The sequence below is a fragment of the Vulpes lagopus genome, chromosome 5, assembly GCF_018345385.1.
Source record: "Vulpes lagopus strain Blue_001 chromosome 5, ASM1834538v1, whole genome shotgun sequence".
Lineage (NCBI taxonomy): Eukaryota > Metazoa > Chordata > Mammalia > Carnivora > Canidae > Vulpes > Vulpes lagopus.
Window position 1 is genome coordinate 127,259,528 of NC_054828.1, and position 19,898 is coordinate 127,279,425.

General features: G+C 46.6%; 1 protein-coding gene across 6 annotated transcripts in view; it reads right to left on the minus strand.

Annotated features, from left to right (window-relative positions):
- Window positions 1-19,898, minus strand: part of ASAP2 (ArfGAP with SH3 domain, ankyrin repeat and PH domain 2) — a 178,527-nt gene that overhangs the window by 22,452 nt on the left and 136,177 nt on the right. For all 6 annotated transcript variants that reach the window (XM_041754374.1, XM_041754375.1, XM_041754372.1 and 3 more), the window contains 4 exons: window positions 16,490-16,538; window positions 16,242-16,408; window positions 13,795-13,928; window positions 5,526-5,620 (listed from right to left, as the gene is read on the minus strand). In XM_041754374.1, the coding sequence (XP_041610308.1) occupies window positions 5,526-5,620; window positions 13,795-13,928; window positions 16,242-16,408; window positions 16,490-16,538 (445 nt within the window). The remainder of the gene's footprint in view (window positions 1-5,525; window positions 5,621-13,794; window positions 13,929-16,241; window positions 16,409-16,489; window positions 16,539-19,898) is intronic.

Sequence of the window (19,898 nt, forward strand, 5' to 3'; positions counted from 1 at the left end):
TTCCATCACAAGAGGCCTCTTGGCCCTGGTGCAGGGTGCCTGGGTCTTACTCAGGGGCCAATGGTAGGCAGCCAGGCTAGGCAGAGGGGGAGGCCCTCCTCAGAGGTGAAGACTGTAGCCTCTCAATGGTGGGCACCGTGCCTGGCAGGAAAGAAACACACCACATGTCTGATGCACCAGAGCAAACTATCGGCTCTGTGGTGTATAGTCTGGCCTCCCCACGGCACTGTGTTCAGACCACACCTTCCCACCCAGCAGGGAATGGCTGTGCCTCCCGGAAGCCCAAAGAAGCAGGGGTTCAACTTCCACCGCCACCACACTGATAGTGTGTCCGGGGACAAGAATTTCATCTCTTGAGGCATGAAGGTAGGTTTATGCCGAGCATGTACCATGTACCCTCATGGAACTGTGAGAAGTACGTGAACTGACATTTGCCGGGCCCTGGAACTAACTGATGAACTTAAAATGTAGAGAGCAAGAAAAACAGGAGCGGCTGGTCAGAGGATTCTCAGCATCTTACTCCAATGACCTTAACAAATAACAGCAGAGCAATAAAAGACGCAGACGGGATTTCCGAGAGGCACAGGGAATGCTAAGGTCCCTGTGGCTACCCGGTGAGAAGTGACGGGGAGCAGCCCAGAAACCCATCAGCTGAAGAATGGATAAACAAAATGCTCTCTCCACATAATGGAGAACTCGTCAGCCATAGAAGGAATGAAGTACCAACACAGGCTGCCACATGGACGAGCCCTGAAAACGTTACACAAAGTCAAAGAAGCCACCCAGACACACAAGGCCACACAGTATGATCCCGCTTACATGGAATGCCTGGAAGGGTTAAATCTGTGGAGATAAAAGGTAGGTTAGCAGGGGTGGGGGGAGAAGGAGGTGCTGGTTAACAGGTGCGGGGTTTTATTTCGGGGGGATGAACATGTTCTACAATTGCAGTGATGCGGCTCCTGGATAGCTCAGTCAGTGAAGCATCTGAGCTTGGGTCATGCTCAGAGGGTCCTGGGATGGAGCCCCACACTGGGCTCCCTGCTCAGCGGGGAATCTGCTTCTCCCCGTCTCTCCCCAATGCTCATGCGCATGCGCTCTCTCTCTCTCCCTTTCTCAAATAAAATTTTTAAGTAAAATAAAATTGTGGTGATGGATGCACACTCTGTGAACATGAATACTGAATTTACATTTAAATGGGTGAACTGTATATGAATACAGTTCATTAAATCTGTTAAAAAAAAAAAAAAAGCATGTCAGAGAAAACTAAATTCCACCAATAACACAAAAACTTAACTTTAGCCAGTAGATGAACAGAGACATAGGGAGAATGGCACTGACAAGATTGATGCCCTTGGTTCTTTCCTGGAAACTATTTTCTGGAAAGTGTGAAGTACCTTGAAATTTCAAAAAGTTGGGGTGGGGGGTGCAGGGGGAAGGAAAAGCCAGGGCCTGGCGGTTGGCTCTGAGAGATGGGACGGCCCAGGGTCTCTCAAATGGCTGCTCACACTGGCTCCACTGCTCCCTGTTGAGGGCACTGCAGACAAGCCCTTCCCGTGACAACACCTGCTGTTGTCACGAAACAGAAACAACTGGGCTGTTGCAGGTGACACGAGATAGCACACTTAGAGCATTCTAGAAACACCAGCGTGGAATGAAGGGGCTCATGGTGCCAAGTGAAACCTGCTCAGCTCTTCTCAGCTCAGGCACTGCTCCTTCCCATCCTGCCACCAGGGCTCTGCCAACCGCATCTGCTATCAGCACCAGTCACGAGTCCCTCAGATCAATACCCCGGGGCCCATGCTGTAGCACACCAGGGCTGGAGTGGGCAGGTCAACTCCAGGCTCCGAGAAGGTGGCAGGGGCTTCATTCCCCACTGTTGATGACCTGACCTAAGACACCCACCACCTGGGTGTTTAGAAAATGCAGAAAGCATGAACTGTGCTAACCAACTTTACATGTGTCACCTCACAAAGGTGCGTTGCCTGTGGGCTTACAGGTCCAGTGAGACGTGCAGTCTCATTTGGTCCTGACAACAAGGCTATGAGCTTTGTCTCCACCTTACAGAAAAATAAACCGAAGCTTATTAAGGGGACATAAAGGAAACCTGGTGACTCAGTCAGTGAAGCATCTGCCTCCAGCTCAGGTCATGATCTCAGGGTCCTGGGATCGAGCCCCGCATCAGGCTCCATGCTCAGCAGGGAGTCTGCTTCTCCCTCTCCTTCTGCCCTTCCCCCTGCTCCTTTTCTCTCTCTTCTCTCTCTCTCTCTCTCTCCCTCTCCCTAATAAATAAAACCTTAAAAAAAAGGTGTGGGGGACCTAACATTGTTTCCTCCCACAGCTGGCAAGCTCCCTGAGGAGGTCTCCTGGCACAGCCTGGCACACACAGGGAACTGCTCAGGGACTCTCTGGGCTTGATGACAGGCCAATCTGACAATGACTCTAATCCTACAGATCTCTTATTATGAGTGGTTGGACTAGATGGCTGTCAAGTTTTAGGGAGTTTCAATAATCCTTGTGGGACGGACAATCACCACTGTGATCTCCCCTGCCTCCTTTGGATGGAGCTGGAGAGATACTGGACCCTTCACTTATTTTTTAATGTATTATTCATCTGCCCAGGGCTCTGCGTCCCCAGAAGGTCATACCTACACAAGTATGGGAACGCACCTGCTTTATGCACCACCACGCTCTATGGCGCTGTGAAGGAAGTTCACCCTGCCAGCGCAATCCCCTCCACACTTTTTTTTTTTTTTTTTGGAAAGGCTTAGACTTTTGGAGAAAAGCAGTGAACTTAAAATAACAACACACTTGGCATGTGTTCAAGAGAGGTTTCTTGTACTTGTGAAGGATGGGCCTGTGTAAGGGTTCCTCACAGAGGAGGAACGGTGCTGCCTCCACAAGCAGACATTCATCAGTGGGCTTCCTCTTTTCACCTATTTCTATTTCTCCATAGCGCCACCCAACCCAAATCCAAAATCTGGGGATTCACAGGCCACTAGAGGGGTCTTTGGCTTCCCTTTCAGCAGATTTATCTGCAGATGGTATGTTCTTCTGAGATGAAGCCAGAAACAGTACACTCCTTTTCATTTGCAAGTAAAATACTGGCTTATATAATAAGTAGCCACTGAGCTGAGACTTTATCTTTGACTACTTGATTCATTAAATATGTATTGAACCACCACAAGCAACATGATGTGGCGGGAAATACAAAAAATTAGAAAGATACAATTTATTAAAGAAATATGTGTCAATACTTTATAAAGTGGGATGAGAGGGTTTTTTTTGTTTTTTTTTGTTTTTTAGATTTATTTGATGGGGGTTATGGGGAGAAAGCACATGCAGGAGTGCAAGAGCTGGGCAGGGAGGGGCAGAGGGAAAGGAATAGGGAGAAGCTGACTCCCCACTGAGCAGGGAGCCCCATGATGAAAGGTTTTAAAACTGAGCCCAATGCTACAGAAGCACAGAGCCCAGCAGTTAATTTCACCTGAGCAGGTATGAAAGTAGGTGGCATCTTGCTATCACACTGGCCCTCATTCTGGGGGGAAAGAGAGAGAGAGCTAAACTTCCTTTTGATTTGTGCCAAGGTTGGGGGGGTGGTCTCAATATAGACAGAACATTCATATTGAAGGATTCAAAGCAGACAGTGATCATTTTTTAAGAATCATCTGGCCCTAGAATAAACAAATTCCTTACTTTTATAAAGCACCCCTGGTATTGGATGAAATTATCATATGCTTTGTTCAAAATTGATCATTATTATAGCATTTCAGGACACTGGTACCTTCTTTTTAAGCACAGGTATCAATTAGACTGTAAATAAATAAATATGCCACACTGGACTATGAAATTTCCTTTACTAAACAGGATCATCTAGCTATCCTAGGAAGAGCTGGCTCACCTCTGGGTAACTCTAATGAAAACCTAAATTGAGAGGACGTTAATTTTGAGGGGTATGTGGGATCGCTGTGTAGCACTTACGTTGCCTCTACTGCCCACACCTATGGTGAACAGAGCTGCCAACACCACCTAAGTATGTGTCACCTCACCATCCCACTGATAATCATCCCAATGGCGCTATGAGCAGGGAAATGTGATCTCCTGCTTATATCAGAGGAGAAGGCTCAGAGAAGCCAGCAAGCCTGTCCAGGTCCCACCACTGGGCTAGGGCTGGATTTCTACATCTCATACTGTCTCTCCAGGTCTGGGTAAGAATACAGATTTGGAACTCAGGTCTTTATCCAGAAAGGACAATAACTTAGGCTCACACCTGGTATCCAATCTCATGGAAATGCTACAGCACAAGCATTCGCTCTAGGAGTCCAACATGAATCAGCTCTAATCCAACACCAACCAAATGGTCATCTCAGATATCTGATACATGACAGGGTGTATAATGGCCACAGGCTGTGTTCATGCCCTTAGATGTCTAGGCTATCTTACTGCATTAAGTTACCCATCTCAATGCAGAAGAACACAGATCCTATGATCCCAGCTTCCCAAAGGCACGTCCCAACAAATTGGTTACAAACACTGAAGTCCTCAGCTTTTGCTATGAGCCTGTGTGCTGCCTATTTGGGAAAGCTCTCTCTAAGCACATTGCACTGTTCCTCACCCAATGTCCTTTAGGAGGACCTGTGCCATCCATTCCCTCTCAAGCTACTCCAAGGGCAATGCTGTCTCTGTAAATGGATTTTTCTACTCTCTCTTCTCACATTTTCCTCATTTCTTCCTCTCCTGCTGGAAACACTTGGATCCAGACTCACCACTCCAACGCAGGTGCTGTGTCTCTACTGGCCTGCAGACACCCCCCTTCCTTCCATGTGCTTCACTCTGCCTCAAAACATAGCAGTAACCACCCCCAACCGTTTGGAGCAGACAGGCCATCCACTGCTCTGACCTGCTATTCTCCCACCCATCTTTCACTCTCAGTGACCAGTGTGATCTCGGTGATTATGCTCTGTTTGAGAAGATTGGCAGGAAAATACCCTGTTATAAGGTCTGCTCATGGGGCCAGTGGGATGCATGATGAGGCACAAAACCTCCTCCGTCAGGTTTTGTGTCAACAGTAAAACAAAAACAAAAAATTTTTGTTGAAGAAACCATACTCCACATTTGAAAGTACCCTGAGAAAGAAAAGAATACATACTCATGTATCTATGACAACTGACCCTCCCAGTGGCTGAGCAGTTAGTTATGCAGAGGAAATGGGCAGAGAGAACTCCCCTGACGCAGAAGGCGAGGGGGCACCCACACACCCCTCAAGGGTGACAACTCGCCATTCTTCCTTCATAGACACAGAGCATCAGCCAACACTGTCTTCCTGTGGTTTCTTTCTAAGAAAACAAGCCACGCCAAATTTTCATTTGGATATCCAAAAAGGTGACTTACCAAAAAAACCCAGGCTGATTTATTCCCTAAAGAAGCAATTACTGAGATACCCCAAGCTTGTTTTTCTCCTGTGTCTCAGGGCTTGGGTACAAGGCCAATCTTTGCTCAGAAAATGGAACAGCCAGTTCCATACTTACATGTCACTGCCCGGGTTGGGTTTGACGGAGTCCTCAGCTGGAAGGCAATACTCCATAATCTCATTAAAGCCTGCATTCCCAATATTCTTGGCAAGCTGCAAAAACAGAAGTCTATTTCAGGGTACTCAATTATTAATCCATTCCACTGTGACACACTACTCATGCACTGATGATTTATTTAATAGCCACTAAGAAATAGAGCAATAAAGTGGCTTGCCTTTAATAAAGATGGACAAACCCCAAAGGTACCCATAAACTTGAGGTAAGAAGCAGCACATCTATCACAGACAAATGTTCTCATAAAATGTCCCCTGGAGAGAGCACCCAGATGGACAGGAAGAAGCAGTAACTTGGTCCAAGGAGAGTGTCCATCCTTACCCACCCTCCCAAAAAACTCATGCTCCAGTTGAAGTGGCTCAAACAAAATCTATTTACACCAGCAAGGAGGTGTCTCTGATAGAGTCAAGAGGGTACTGGGCCAGGAAGCTAAGACTTGGGTTCAAATTATGGTTTAACTCCCTGATTTTGTGACCACACACAAGTCAGTTTACCTGGGTTTCAATTTTTCATTGGTAAAATGGGGATGATACCTGACTTGTTGGGTTGTAATTAATAATAATAATAATAATAATAATAATAATAATAATAATAATTTAGACAATTTAGGTGAATACATTCTATACAATGAAACACTAAAAATGTATTTGTTCCAAATGTAAGTAAGGTCCTCCCTTCAACAATTCACTTTCTTATTTGTTAAAAATTAAATGAACACATCTTAGTTAATGCTGATTGGATACTAGGCACTACACTCGGTGAAGCAGGCAGGAAGACAGACATCAGTTTGTCTTAGTCTAGCGACCCTGACAATATGGCAACCGGCACTCTCTTGAAAGGATCACAAACTCCTACTAGTGACCAGGAGCTCCTTGAAAGCAGGGGTTTAATCATCTTATTCCAGCTCCCAGTCCAGCACCTGACAGGGATTAGCTTCTTCAGTGTTTAATGAAATAAATCCGGTGGAGGGGGGCACCTCACACAGGGCTTTGGAGAGAAGAGACGTTTTAACTTCATGTTGAAAATGGCAGAGTGGCCATTTTAACTTCATGTTGAAAATGGCAGGGGGCCTCTGCTGTTTCTACTCTCGATGAATGATGTGGACACAGGGCCACCGGGAGGAGGTCCTAGGAGATATGGTTGCAGTTACGTACGGTTACGTACAGTGAGATACGGTTCCTGTGCAGCCCCTTTTCTCCCCAGAGGGAGCTATCTGAAGAAACAGCCAAAGGGATCTGAGTTAAGGTGAGGCTGAACTTTCTGGTGGCAAGTAACATCAAACAGTGAAATGGGATTGTGAGGGATGCAGAAGGACAGGGGACACGTGTCAGCTTATTAACTCTATGATGAGGCTTCCTAATTTTGTTGTCCTTAAATGAACAGAGCATCTCAGATGGCCCAAAGCACCAAGCACTAACCAACCCCACTTGGGCCCCCATCCTGGCCTGATGGCCTCAGGCCACTGTCAGGTGACAAAACCCCAGGGCCTCACTGCGGTTTCCCCAAGAATAAGGCTGATGGTCAACCATGTCGGGTGACAGATCCAGAGCTGAACCTTGGTATCAGATCTGTTTAGAGCCAGGCATGCTCTAATGATGCCATCTTTCAATATAATGTGGACACCGGTCTCCTAGCTAAGCACAGCCATTTTCAGAGGGTAAGTAACAGAACAAGCCACAGCACCCCTCTGTGAGTGAGGGGCCCACATGCCTCTGAGTCTGTGGTACGCAGATGGGAGGGGGGCGTGAGGAGGAGACTTCCCCAGGAATCGGAAAGCTGCTTCCCTTCTGCTTGGACTTGGCTGGTTTACCAGGGGACAGCTGGTCCAGGGAGCCACCACATCCGTGCGTCACACTTATCCAATGCAGAGAAATGTGCCGCCTGACAGTTTTGCCAAGTTCCAGTGAATATTTCAGCCTGCAGAGAACTTCTTTAGAATCATCAACAAAAGCAAAGCATTTGCAGATGGAGGCTGCAGGGTCATGTTAAGAAAACGTGGGTCCCATGCAGGCCAAGTGGGCAGGAGCCAAGGAAGCAGGATGGCTGGTGTTAAGCAGGCCCCAACACATACGTCCTCCATTCCCAGAGGACTTTGAGGGCTGTGCTGAAGCAGACATGGGGCCAGATTAGATCTAGGAGCGTCTGGGGCATTTTAAGTGCTATATTACTCAGCAAAGCCAATGCCAGCCCTGGGTCAGTGTGCAAATGCACAGTGAGTTCTCAGGAGTGCTAGGCGCTGAGCATGAGACAGGACCCTGCTTAGAGAGAGAGCTCAGTCTAACGAGAGGGACATGAATAAAAAGAGATGCATGGTGATGAGGGCTGGGAAAGGAGCCCGTACTGGGTACTACGAGTATGGACACGGCAGGTGTACACCAGCAGGGCAGCTGCTTGGCCAAGATGCCCACTTTATCTCACCTGCCTTACATGGAAGCCTGTGTGTCTCTCTCTCACTGTATGGAAGCACCTGAGCACAAGGACCAGGAGTTCCACATTTCTGGAGATCTGTAGCACCTACCTGTGCAGGGTCCACAGAATCACCGAGAGGGCTTGAATTTTACTCAGAAATTGTCTTAGAGTCTGGGGTGAGGATGGGGAAATCTGCCCGTCTTCATGTTTCCAGGTGGAGGCATATCTACTATTGCGATATACTTCTCTGTTTCTGCACCACCCCCCAAGGGGAGGAGTGGGCAAATGAGAGAAAGAACTTCTCTGAGACAGGGTCTCAGCCCCACTGTACATATAGGATGCCATCCTAGGGGCGATGGGCTCCTCCTGCCCGAGCCTGAGACTTCAAACTTGTGAACCTTGTCAACTAATCTGGCTTTTCTTAATAACAAAGCAGATTTTTGATCTCTCAACTGGTTCCATATCCATGCAGGGAAATGGAATGTTATTTACTGGGCCACTCACATCCCAGAAGGGTGGAAGGCTAGAGACCATGACAATGTACAAATGGGTTAGGCCCAGGGAAGGGAAGGCACTGGACCCCAGCAAGCCAAGCTAAGAATGCAGTGAGCTCTAAATTTTTACCTCCAAAAGAGGGAGCACCAAAAAAAAAAAAAAAAAAAAAAAAAAAAAAAAAAAAAAAGATACTCTGGGGAACACGGAAATTGTATTTTCATTTAAAAAAATTATATTTTCATCCAAGGCTTTAAACATTCTATTTTGACATATTTTACGAAGTATATAATATACTTCTCAGTAATACTGCTGTAGTTAGAAATTGTTTTATATATATGTATGTATGTTTTGGTGTTCAACTTTTTTTGGTGTTTACTTTTTTTTAAGTAATCTTTACAACACCAGGCTCAAACTCAAGACCCCGAGATCAAGAGTGGTAAACTCTTCCAATGGAGTCAGATAGCCGCCCCTCAATCTCTTTCTGATAGAGTTTGTGGCTGAGAAAAAGTTCAAGAGATGTAATTTAAATAGAACAGAACACAGGCTCTGGGGTATGATGGTCCAGAGTGTAATACCTGGCTTCACCGTTCCAGCCCCTTTTTATAAGACAGTGTTCTTGCTTAGGTTAGACACAGAGCACCTAGGACAAGGCCTGAGTGTAACAGGTGCTCACTAAGCAGTGGCTGGTACACGCCTCTTGCTGCCTTCAGCTTCCTAGGAGTGGCTTTAACTTAATCCCAGGTGAAACAGCGCTTCCAGCTGTAAGGAAGCTCTGATCTGCAGGCCTCCATCACTGGGCTCTCCTTCAGACCTGGCCGTCAGCCGACCTGCTCTATGCTGGACAGCTTGTTAGCTTATTAACAATGTCTCGAGAGGAGAGGCAGGACAAAGTTAGGTAACACAGGCCAGAGCCAGCAGTATGTGCACCTAGGTGCGTGACCCTGTGCTTCAATTTGATGGAAAAGATTTTTAAATTACTGACTCAACATCAAGTTCATAATTCCAAATTTCCCTTTATTAATTTCATGCCAAATGGTGGTGTCAAATTGATCATAGGCTACAGGGACCCTAGTACCACTGGTGCTGTTTTACATGTGAACTAAAATCAATGCTGAAATGATGATCTATGTTAGGGAGGAAACTTATCTTTTTTTTTTTAATTTTTTAAAATTTATTTATGATAGTCACACACAGATAGAGAGAGAGGCAGAGACATAGGCAGAGGGAGAAGCAGGCTCCATGCACCGGGAGCCTGACGTGGGATTCGATCCCGGGTCTCCAGGATCGCGCCCTGGGCCAAAGGCAGGCGCCAAACCGCTGCGCCACCCGGGGATTCCGAAACTTATCTTTCTAAAATCTTTGTTCAGGACAATTTCTGAAAGCAGGTTTGCTTTAAAATCTAAAGATATCTAGCAGTACGTGCTAGAGTACCAGTTCAAAGGGCATGACTTCCCTTCATGTACCTGGTTCCTTTCTGCTGAATGAGACATGATTTCTAAAAGCAGGTGGAGGGAAGAAAAGATGACTGCTACCCGGCCACCTTCATGGATGCCGCTGAAACCCATTCAGTTAATAAAAATATTAGAAATCAAACATGCTTTGAAACCAAAATAAGAAAGGAAATAGTGAAACTGCCACCACGGTGTACCATCCAAGAGAACTGTGTGCAAACCTGAGACCAGAAAATAATTTACGAGCTTAAGCAAAAAGCTTTTTATCATGAAGAAGGAGGCCATATGGGAGGACAGGAGTGACATTCTATGTGACGAGCGTCTGTCTGTTTAGAAGCACCATGCCAGCCAAGAATGAAAATCCCTGCTTGTCACAGCATACCATCCTGAGATCTGATTTTCCTCAAGGACAGAGAATGTCTGAGCCCATAAAGTAATTTGGCCCAGGCTGCTCCCATGGAGACACTGGAAGGTTACTTTCCAGTTCACCCTCTTGACAGGGTGTGGAGAAGTTTCCTCAACATCTGCTGTGCAAGAACACATACCATCGGGAACGACTCAACCAAACAGCCTGATGTCACTGCTCTGCGCATCCTACAGGTTCATTCGTGCAGCAGACGAGGACACTGGAATCTTCCTGCGGATTCACACACACACACTAGGACACAGGGATTATTCTTCCAAAAGGATTTAAAGTCATCTTGGAGTAGGGAATAAGGAGAGCTAATCCTTTACAGTTCTTACTATGTTCCAGACATAATTCTAGACACACACAGAGAGACATCTATGTGTCAAGGCTTCAGGAGAGCCTCTGTTCAAGCATCCAACTGTCTAAGCAGAACAAAAGAACTGGGATGCCTTAAAAAGTCTTGAACTTATAGGGATGCCTGGGTGGCTCAGTCTTGGTTAAAAGTCTGATTCTTGATTTTGGCTTAGGCTATGATCTTGGGGTCATGAGACTGAGCCCTGCCTTTGGCTCTACACTCAGTGCAGAGTCTGGCCGTCTCTCTCCCTCTGTTCCTGCCCTCACTTATGTGGGTGTGCACGCTCATTCTCTCTCAAATAAATAAATAAAGGAGTGTCTGGGTGGTTCAGTCCATTGAGTGTCCAACTCTTGATTTTGGCTCAGGTTGTGATGTCAGGGTCCTGGGATCATACCCATGTTGGGCTCTGGGCTGTGCATGGAGTCTGCTTGAGATTCTCTCTCTCTCCCTGCCCCCTTCCCCGCTTAAGCTCAAATAAACTTTAAAAAATACATAAATCTTTTTTAAAAAGGGTTGAACTCATGTTTTACAAATGAATCCTAACCCCTGACACACACTGTCCACGCAGTGCTTGACTGAATAGCTGAGCAGTGAGGGTTCTGGACAGGATGTCAGGCCGTCATCCTGGCACCCAGTGGGTGGGGGTGGGGAGATGCCCACCGTCCATGAGCATGAACCACATCACCACACAGGCAGGGTTGAGAGGGAATCAGGGGATGGGAGTGAACCTCACAAGATTTGGGGCCCTTTTTCCCTCTATTTTTCTGTAACCACTGAGGAAGAGACAGACAACGGAGAGTCTGGAACTACAGCAGAGGTCAGGTTCTGGAAATACCTGCAGGTAGGTATTAAATGAGCAGGCTCTGCCTGACAGCTCCATCAGGGCTGACAGCTGGCCAACTGTTAAACTCCTGTGAGCATGCATAGACAGAGGCTCTGGGAGATAGAGACCAAGATTCTAACTTAGCATCAGAATCCATCTCATCATTTCACTGAGATGTAGACATCTTCCCTTCTACCTTCCTTGGCCTTTTTCTGTTTAGTAGGCAAGAGTCTCATGAGTCTCATGAAGACCATGCTTAGGTTTTGAGACCTATTTAAGCAGGTATAACAGATGTGCTGGGGTCAAGCTCCTACAGGCTCACGAAAGTCATTAGTAAAATTACATTATATGAACTCACAATTACACAAATTGTATTAAAAACAAATAGTCAAAACTCATCACTTCCTAATCATTTTACTACTCTGTTTCTGAAGTCACAGACAATCACCATTTGTGAGGTGAGCTCATTGTATAACAGGGTGTGTTTACTCAGCACCTCTTTCTCACCACACAATCGGTAACTCACACTGGTTACTGATGATGGCAAAGATTTGACAAGAAGGCCACGGTGAGATCATGACATCATGCAGAAAAGCTGTTAAACATTTGATGGGGAAGGGTACAGGGATGGGAATGGCAGATGGGGGAAGAGGAGTGACAGCAGTGAATGCTCACATGCTCACTACACAGGCACACAAGCCACTACAAAGGCCAGTTATGGCCCGGGCTCCTCAGAGGTTAAGTGCAAGCTCCGGAATCAGATGAAAGGATCCTGTCCCAGATCTGGCACTTTATAACTATATAACCTTGGGCACATGAAAATATTCTAAGCCTCAGTTCCTCCTTTGTAAAGTGGGGATAAATACCAAGGTCATTGGGTTGTTGTGAAGGGGAAATGAGCTAATATATACCAAGTGCTCTGGGAAGTACCTCATACAAAATAAGCAATTATTATTTCACCAGAAGTCACTTAACATTGCCCACTGTTTTGAGAAAACCAGTAGGACAGTACAGTAACTGCCTTAGTTTACCAGTGCTTTCTGAGAATTTGTGTTTCTCTGAAAATATACTGTGGGAATCTCAAATTTATGCCATCATCAGCTTCCCAGGATTCCACTTGTACACAGATGGCTCTAAGACACAGGAGGAATGTACCACGACATTAACGATAACCACACTGACGATCCAAGAATACACTGCTTGAGTCTTGCCAAGTCCAGCTTAGTTTTAAACTTTAAGTCATCAAGAATATTGCTAACCGGGAGACCAGAATTCACTCTAGTTTCTCCCAACTTTGTCTTTCAAGACCATAAAGGAATTCTTTGGAAAGACTGGAAGGATTTGACAAGATAGTTCAAAATGCATTGTGAGCTCAGACATGCTGGTTCTAGGGCAGTCATCAAGAAAATTTATGGCCCCTTGAGAGGTTATACTGACCACAATAATTGATTTTCTGTCAAGACTATTGTACTTTTCATTACAATCAACAGCAATCTGTAACCACTTAATGTTCACTGTCCAATGCCCAGCTACACCTAGAATTTCTAACACTGCTTCCTACCAGCAATTGCAAATTTTGAAAACAGTTCACAAAAGCTTCCTTTTAGGTGGCTCCGAAACACCTAGTGTGATGTGCCTTTCCCTCAGTGAGGCCGGTCTCAATACACTGGATGCTACTTCACAGAAAATGCTTCAACCTCTCAGTCTTAATGGACATCGCACTGCACAGCTTATGTGTTCTCACTGAACCAAAATGAAACCTTCCTTAGAAACAAAGGCAGTGAAAGCAAAAACCAGTATCTCCCCCAAAGGGTAATAGTAAGGGGGCAGGGAAAAGTGCACTAGAGGCTTGAGCCAAATGGTGACCACAGACTTGGCAGGAATCTGCAGGTGACTTGGGGGGAATGAGTCCTTGATTATCTCTGGGCTTTGTGTTCCGCGTGTGGCAAAGGAATGAAGTAAGCTCGACAGTGCCACCATCCTAGTCCACGGTCTCCCAATAGTCTCAGCCCTCCTTTTAGCCCTCCTTTTAATCACTTCACTTAATTCATTTAAGAATAAAGTTTTACAACAAAAAGTGCCCTCAACTACTAGTAGCTAAGAAGGAGGAATCATCACTGAGGTTCTAATTGGCCAAACCCATCTGGCAAAAATCAACAACCATCAGCTCAGTGGAATTTCAAGAAGACAAAATGGATTTGAATACCAAAATAAAAACTTGGTTTTTAGCTTATTCATTTCCATTTCAAAATCAAGGACTTGAGAGTTACCAGCAGCTCAGATGTTCCTAAGACATCTAATGTGAGGGACTGCATCCGGGAATAGTGAACCCCGAGCTCCCGGTGGATTCCAGAACACTCAATGCAGGTCAGGATGCCCAGATTGGTGGAAAGCCATGTAGGATCTGCCAAAGAGAACAGGGAAAATTGGAGCTTGCAGTAAGTAGAGGGCCGGGGTCACAACGTTTTTCCTGGAGTTACTGCATGTGGAGTTTTGAGCATGAGCATTTTCTCAATCCTTAACACAGCTGGAGCTCTCATTCATCATTCATTCGCAATAGCACCGGTTTATGCACAACACACACACATGCACGTGTCTGCTCCCCCTCCTCATTCCATCCCTCCATTTATTTACTCATTTATCCTGCCCACCCTTCCATTCATTAAGAACTCCCAAGTGACAGGTGCTGTGTCCAAGAATAAACAGGCCACAGTGCCCTCTAGTGAGCGTAGGCTTTTGAGGGCTGTCCTGAACAGACCACGCAGGTCGTCAACCTTGGTCAGACCAGCAAAGGGGAAAGAAAACCCCCCCAGTCTAGTGCTGTCTATATGGGGATGCCTGGGTGGCTCAGTGGTTGAGTGTCTGCCCTTGGCTCAGGGCATGATCCCAGAGTCCCGGGATCAAGTCCCAAGTCAGGCTCCCTTGCAAGGAGCCTGCTTCTCCCTCTGCCTATGTCTCTGCCTCTCTTTCTGTGTCTTTCATGAATAAATCAATAAATAAATCTTAAGGGAAAAAAAACACGTCTCTATGTTCACCAAATGCTAATGGTAATTATGGAGAACACATACTATGTGCCGATGCCATACTCTGTGCTCAGCACTTTGGGAGCAGCAGTGATAGTTCTGTATCACAAGAGCCTCAGAAATTACAGATACTGATATATAATACTTCATTTAGCACAGACAAGGGTGCCAGCAGGTGAACAGGACAGGTGTCTTCACAGTGCAGAAAGGAGAAGGGCCTTGCTCAAGGGGGTGGAGAACCAGACCACAGCCCTGCCTGGGCCGAGGCCCGATGTCATCTGGCACTGTGTCACCGTGCTTCTCAGAGCAGTTACCTACTCACTGAGGCATCCTACTATGTGTGGGCCACACAGCAGACACTCCAGAAGTGCCTGATGTATAGGTGCTAGATTGACTAAAAAGGAGGCATTCAAAATAAAATCTACTCGAGCACATCATCACAGCCTTTATTAGGTACCATTCTCTTTCGAACTGCCTGCTGCCTTTAGAAACTCACGGCAGGCAAATAGTGTAACCTGGGTCCCTAGATGATTGTCAAGTTCTTTTTTTAAATGTTCAAGTTACAAAAAACATTATCCATTCCAAAATACTTCTGGGCATCTGCATTTTCACATCTATCGTATTGGCTGATTCATGCTCTTGGCAGGTATGAGTGCGTTTTGACTACTTTATACCAAGTGTCACGTCACCCATCTTGTCTCAGCATTTGCCAACAGAAATGTCCATAGCTTTGACTTCTTTCTGGAAGCATTTTAAAAGTCCAAGTGCTGCACCATCCTTCTCTTTTCTTAAGAAAAAGCATGATTCACTATTTATCACTCCCTCATCTCCTGCCAACAGGTCATTTTTAGTGGGTCTGAGACTGAGGCAGTTCCTCAAATTACCCCCAGATATACAGCCTTTGGGGCAACATGAAACACCCAGCAATTCTCAACTGCCCACGCTGTTTTTGTTGTGTTTGTTTCTTGTAAGAATGGTCAGAAAATTAGAAGAATGAAAATGGTAACTGACCATTCTACCATCTTTCTCATTTTGTAAATGTCCAGAAGCAGCTTTTCCAAAGCTCCCGACCTCACAGCACCATTTCATCTTAATCAGAAGAAAGCCACTCTTTAAGCTTTTAAAATACCAGCGATTAAAATCTACAATGTTACTCTATGTCAATTAAAAAATGAAGACCCTGAGAGGGTTCATGAAAAGGCAGAAATAAACCTCTCATTTCACAGAACGTGGCAACCTGGGAGGGACCCGAAAACCCTCTGGGCCAGTTCCTTCATTTTTCATACAGGAAAACCCACACTTAACAAAGACAATGGCTCTCCCAGCATCACAGGCTAGACAGTGGCTTAGAGTCTACAAAGTAGCACAAAGGGAGGATGGGGTAAATCCCGGGAAAAGCCACCCCTACAGCTGATACAATGAACACATGACCTTGGTTTCAGCCGCCTTCCGTGCTTCCGTTTTCATTTCTCAAAAAGCTTTAAATCTTTTCAGCTCCATGGGCCTGTTCAAGGCCCGGAGGCAGGTGTCTTCCCACCCTCCTCCCATGCAGTCTGCACACAGCCCAGTATGCAGCTGCGACTGCAGGGCAGCCCTGGGTCTGCAGCACAAGGGAAAATTGGTGACTGGACTCTGAATCGGAATGAGATGTGACTGTCCAAGAGCAGTGGGGGCGGGGAGGGAGGGGGTGTCACCTGGCGCCCCACAGTCGCAACACACGTCATTGCCCGTCATCTTCTGCACTTCGGAGATGATCTCCTTTGTCAGTTCTTGGACTATGTTATTTTCCCCGGTATTGTCATCCCCCTTAAATGCATTGTTTAAAGCTTCTTCTTTGCTATTCTGCAGCACAGACATCCAACTAGAAAAATCAGAGATGTTGTGTTAAATCCCCAAGGGCTGCAGGATCCCGGCCCCCAGGCCCACCTCCCAAGTAACTTACATTTGACATTCCTGCTCATCCTCCGCCTGGAAATGGTACGTCCTGTCATCTGCATGGCAAGAGGAGTTTTGTCACTTGTGAGGCCGCGCAGTAATCTGCACACAATTCCCGCAGAAAGTGGTTTATAATTAACCTCAGGGAATAATCTCAACTCTCTGCTGGAAATGAACGATCTGTGGATCACTGGGCCCTCTCTCATGTCCTTCCCGTACCTTGCTTGCCCTTGCTCAGAGACTGGCTTTGACATTCAAATTCACAAATCTGCCGTCTCCCATCCCAGTTTATAAAAGACACGAGGCTTCCCCAAACTGAAGCTGTCCTGTGATGGAAACCATCATCATCTTTTTAAAAGCTTTGTTTTTTTAACTGGCCACAAAGTTGGGCCCCCAAAAGTAATTGCTACAGCCCTTTGAATAAAAAAAGCCTTTTCCAAATGAGTATCTTAGAAGTTTTCTGGCCTTTTTAGAAAAAGATGAGACATTCTAATAGGCTGTGGAAGTGCTGTATTTACAGAACAGCCAGGTGATGATGGGACACAAGCTGTATGCTCACACACAACCTGTGTGCAAACACGGCAACGACTACAAAGCTTGTGCCAGACTGCTGACCCCTGTGTGCAGAGCCAAGACGAGGGGCATGGGATGTGCTATTCTCACCAAAAACACAGAAGCTTGGTCCAATTGTGGGAAAACATCAGGGAAACCCAAGTTGAGGGGCACTGAACCAAAAAACTGATTAATCTTTTTCAAAACAAGTATCAAGGTCATGGAAGACGAGGCGAGGCTCTGGTATTGCTACAGCCTGTAGCATACAAAGAAAATAAAAACCAACCACAGGATCCTGCAAGGAGTCCCAGAGCGCCAGGGGAAACGCTGATATAATCTGAGTAAGAATCTAAGTGAATATCATCATCAATGTTAATTTCCAGGTTTTGAAAGCAGTACACATGGTTGGTACCATGTACTTAACTAGACAAGTCATGGTGGGGAGCAGATATTCAGAAATCCTGTCTATACTCAGTGTAAACTAAAGCCAAAAAGGAAATTAAATTTAAAACCAAACAGAATAAAAGGAGGAGACCCAACTTCTCCAGACAGCAGAGCAGTGACTGTTCTTGGGGACACACAAAACCCTCCGTGCCTCTCTGAATAAGCTCATACATCATCTTCCAGCAGTGGTCTTTATGCCCCCGGAAGCACGCTGGTCCTGAGAGCGGTTCCTGGTGAGCTGGCTGGAGGGACACCTAGGTCCAGGGAGGGTGGGTAAGTGACAAAGGTCAAATGCAGCCAGCAGCAGAGGAGTAAGGTTTCCGAATCATGGTCCCACATGCTTCTTCCCATCCTGACACTTGGGGGATTATAACTAAACTCTTGCTGCACCCCACCCTGTTACCGCAGAGAGGAATGGGACTTAAGAACAGTTTCAAGTTCAGAAAAATGAACCGAATTACACGATTCAGATGTTAGAGGCTGAGCCATGCTGAACTACCAGTGCTGGAAAAGGGGAACACTGCCCTTTTCCAGCTCCCACTTTCTGCCCTGACTTTAAAGGCCTCACCCAGAGGCAGGACCCACAGGGGCAGAGCCACACCCCAACCTGGGTGGGTCTCTGAGTTCTCAGGAAGCTGTGCTGTTGGTGGGTATGCTGGAGGCCGGGACTCTCACTGACCTGTCTCCTGGCCAGACCAGCCATGGCTCAAGGAGGAGAGTCAAGGTGGCGGAGGGGCAGCCCATTTCCTTTGGCCAATGCTATATTCTGAAATGTGAGGAGCAGGTGAAGTGCTCTGTGAAAACTTCCAAATAAGAATTTATCTCCTACAGACGCTCCTGAGATGTTTTCAAACTCGAGAATAGTTTCTAGCAGCTTCAACTATGAGAGAGAAGAAAAAGCAAGAGAAGATGGTAGCTGGGGCCCGGGAAGGGCTGTCTCTCTGCCTTAGGCTTGGGCTCCAACTGGCCACAAAACCGAGTGTGTGGACTTGGAAAGAGACTGGCTCTCTGTGGGTCTGTCCTATTCAGGGCACTGACCCAGGTGACCTCCAAATTCTCCTGTACCTTCCATCCTGCCAAGAGTGCCTGTGTGATTGAGAACAATGGGGCAGGCCTTGAATTTGCAAAGGGTAGGGTCGATGTGAGGGCAGCAGAGCTGGACAAGCTCCCGAAGAGCCGGCTGTGCCACGAACAACGCTCTCCTTGAGAAGCCCAGGCCCATGTGCAGCTTGTACAGAGCGAGGAATCTCTGGTGGCGGAAAGAATGGTAAAGTAGGGCCCTGCAGGGAACCAAATGAAGCCTGCTGTCCGTCTCTTGCTCTTCCAGGCTCTTTGGGTCACTCTGGAGCGGCTTCACAGGGTGAGGGTGACTCTTGGGGCCTGACAGACCCACAGCTGAAGTATCTTCCTCACTGCACACCATGCAGCTTGACTTTTATTCCTCCAAGCACCCAAATGTTTAAAGAGCTCAAATGCATCTTTGTAATACATTTCCCACCAGCCCAGCCAGCAGGCGGGGGAAGAACGGAGAGGGTAACAGCCTCGTTTCCTGTGTCAGGAAGACACGGACCCAAGCCTCAATCTTCTCGAGGAGCTCAACAAATCAGGGCTTCATCACTGGGCAGCGTTTCCCTAGATGATTCCTGGCCAGTTTTCTGGCTTCTCTGTGACGACCAAACCCACACAGCACGGTGACAAAGCATTATCTTCACAACTCCTCCCAGGAGAGTAGCACCTTTTGAAAACTAGGATGAAAAATTGGTAGGATTGGGATTCACTCTGCCCACTAAAGGACAGTGCGGGGAAGAAGAAACAAGAGCTTTTTACAAAGAATGACAATGGTTTCTGGCCAATTTACAAAAGCTCCTCAAACCGAATTCAGGAGCCCATTTGGGGATCAGGGGTGGGAAGCTATTGCCTGAGGTATTTATTATGCATTAGGTAGTAGAGCAAAGATACTGATGGAATCTTGGCAAATGCTGGCTTGCCAGAGCGTTCATACAAAACCAGATTTGCACAGGCCCACCTTCCCACATGTCCAAGGAATGCAATAATTCACGTTTGGTAGGTAGTGAGGCACACTTACCATCCATCCACTGACCCTCCTTAGTGCCTGACCCGGGGTTAAAAATGGGGAGTGCTTTCGAGTTGTTTACAAGTGTGTAATAAATGCTTCTGTGCTGCTCTCATGGTGGGGGGGCGGAGGGGGCAGGGATGCTGGAGGGACTGGGCCAAGTGAAGTGATGAGAAATGCTCACATCTGCCTTCCAGTGTGTGCACCACACGGGCAAGCTTTGTTAACTACTAAGGGCCCATCAGGTCTTGAAGGGTGACACCCTGCTTATCATGAGTTATCACTTCAGAAAAAGGGAACGGCCTAAAGCCTCCAAGTGGTCCCCAGCCTCTTGTTGATACCAGAT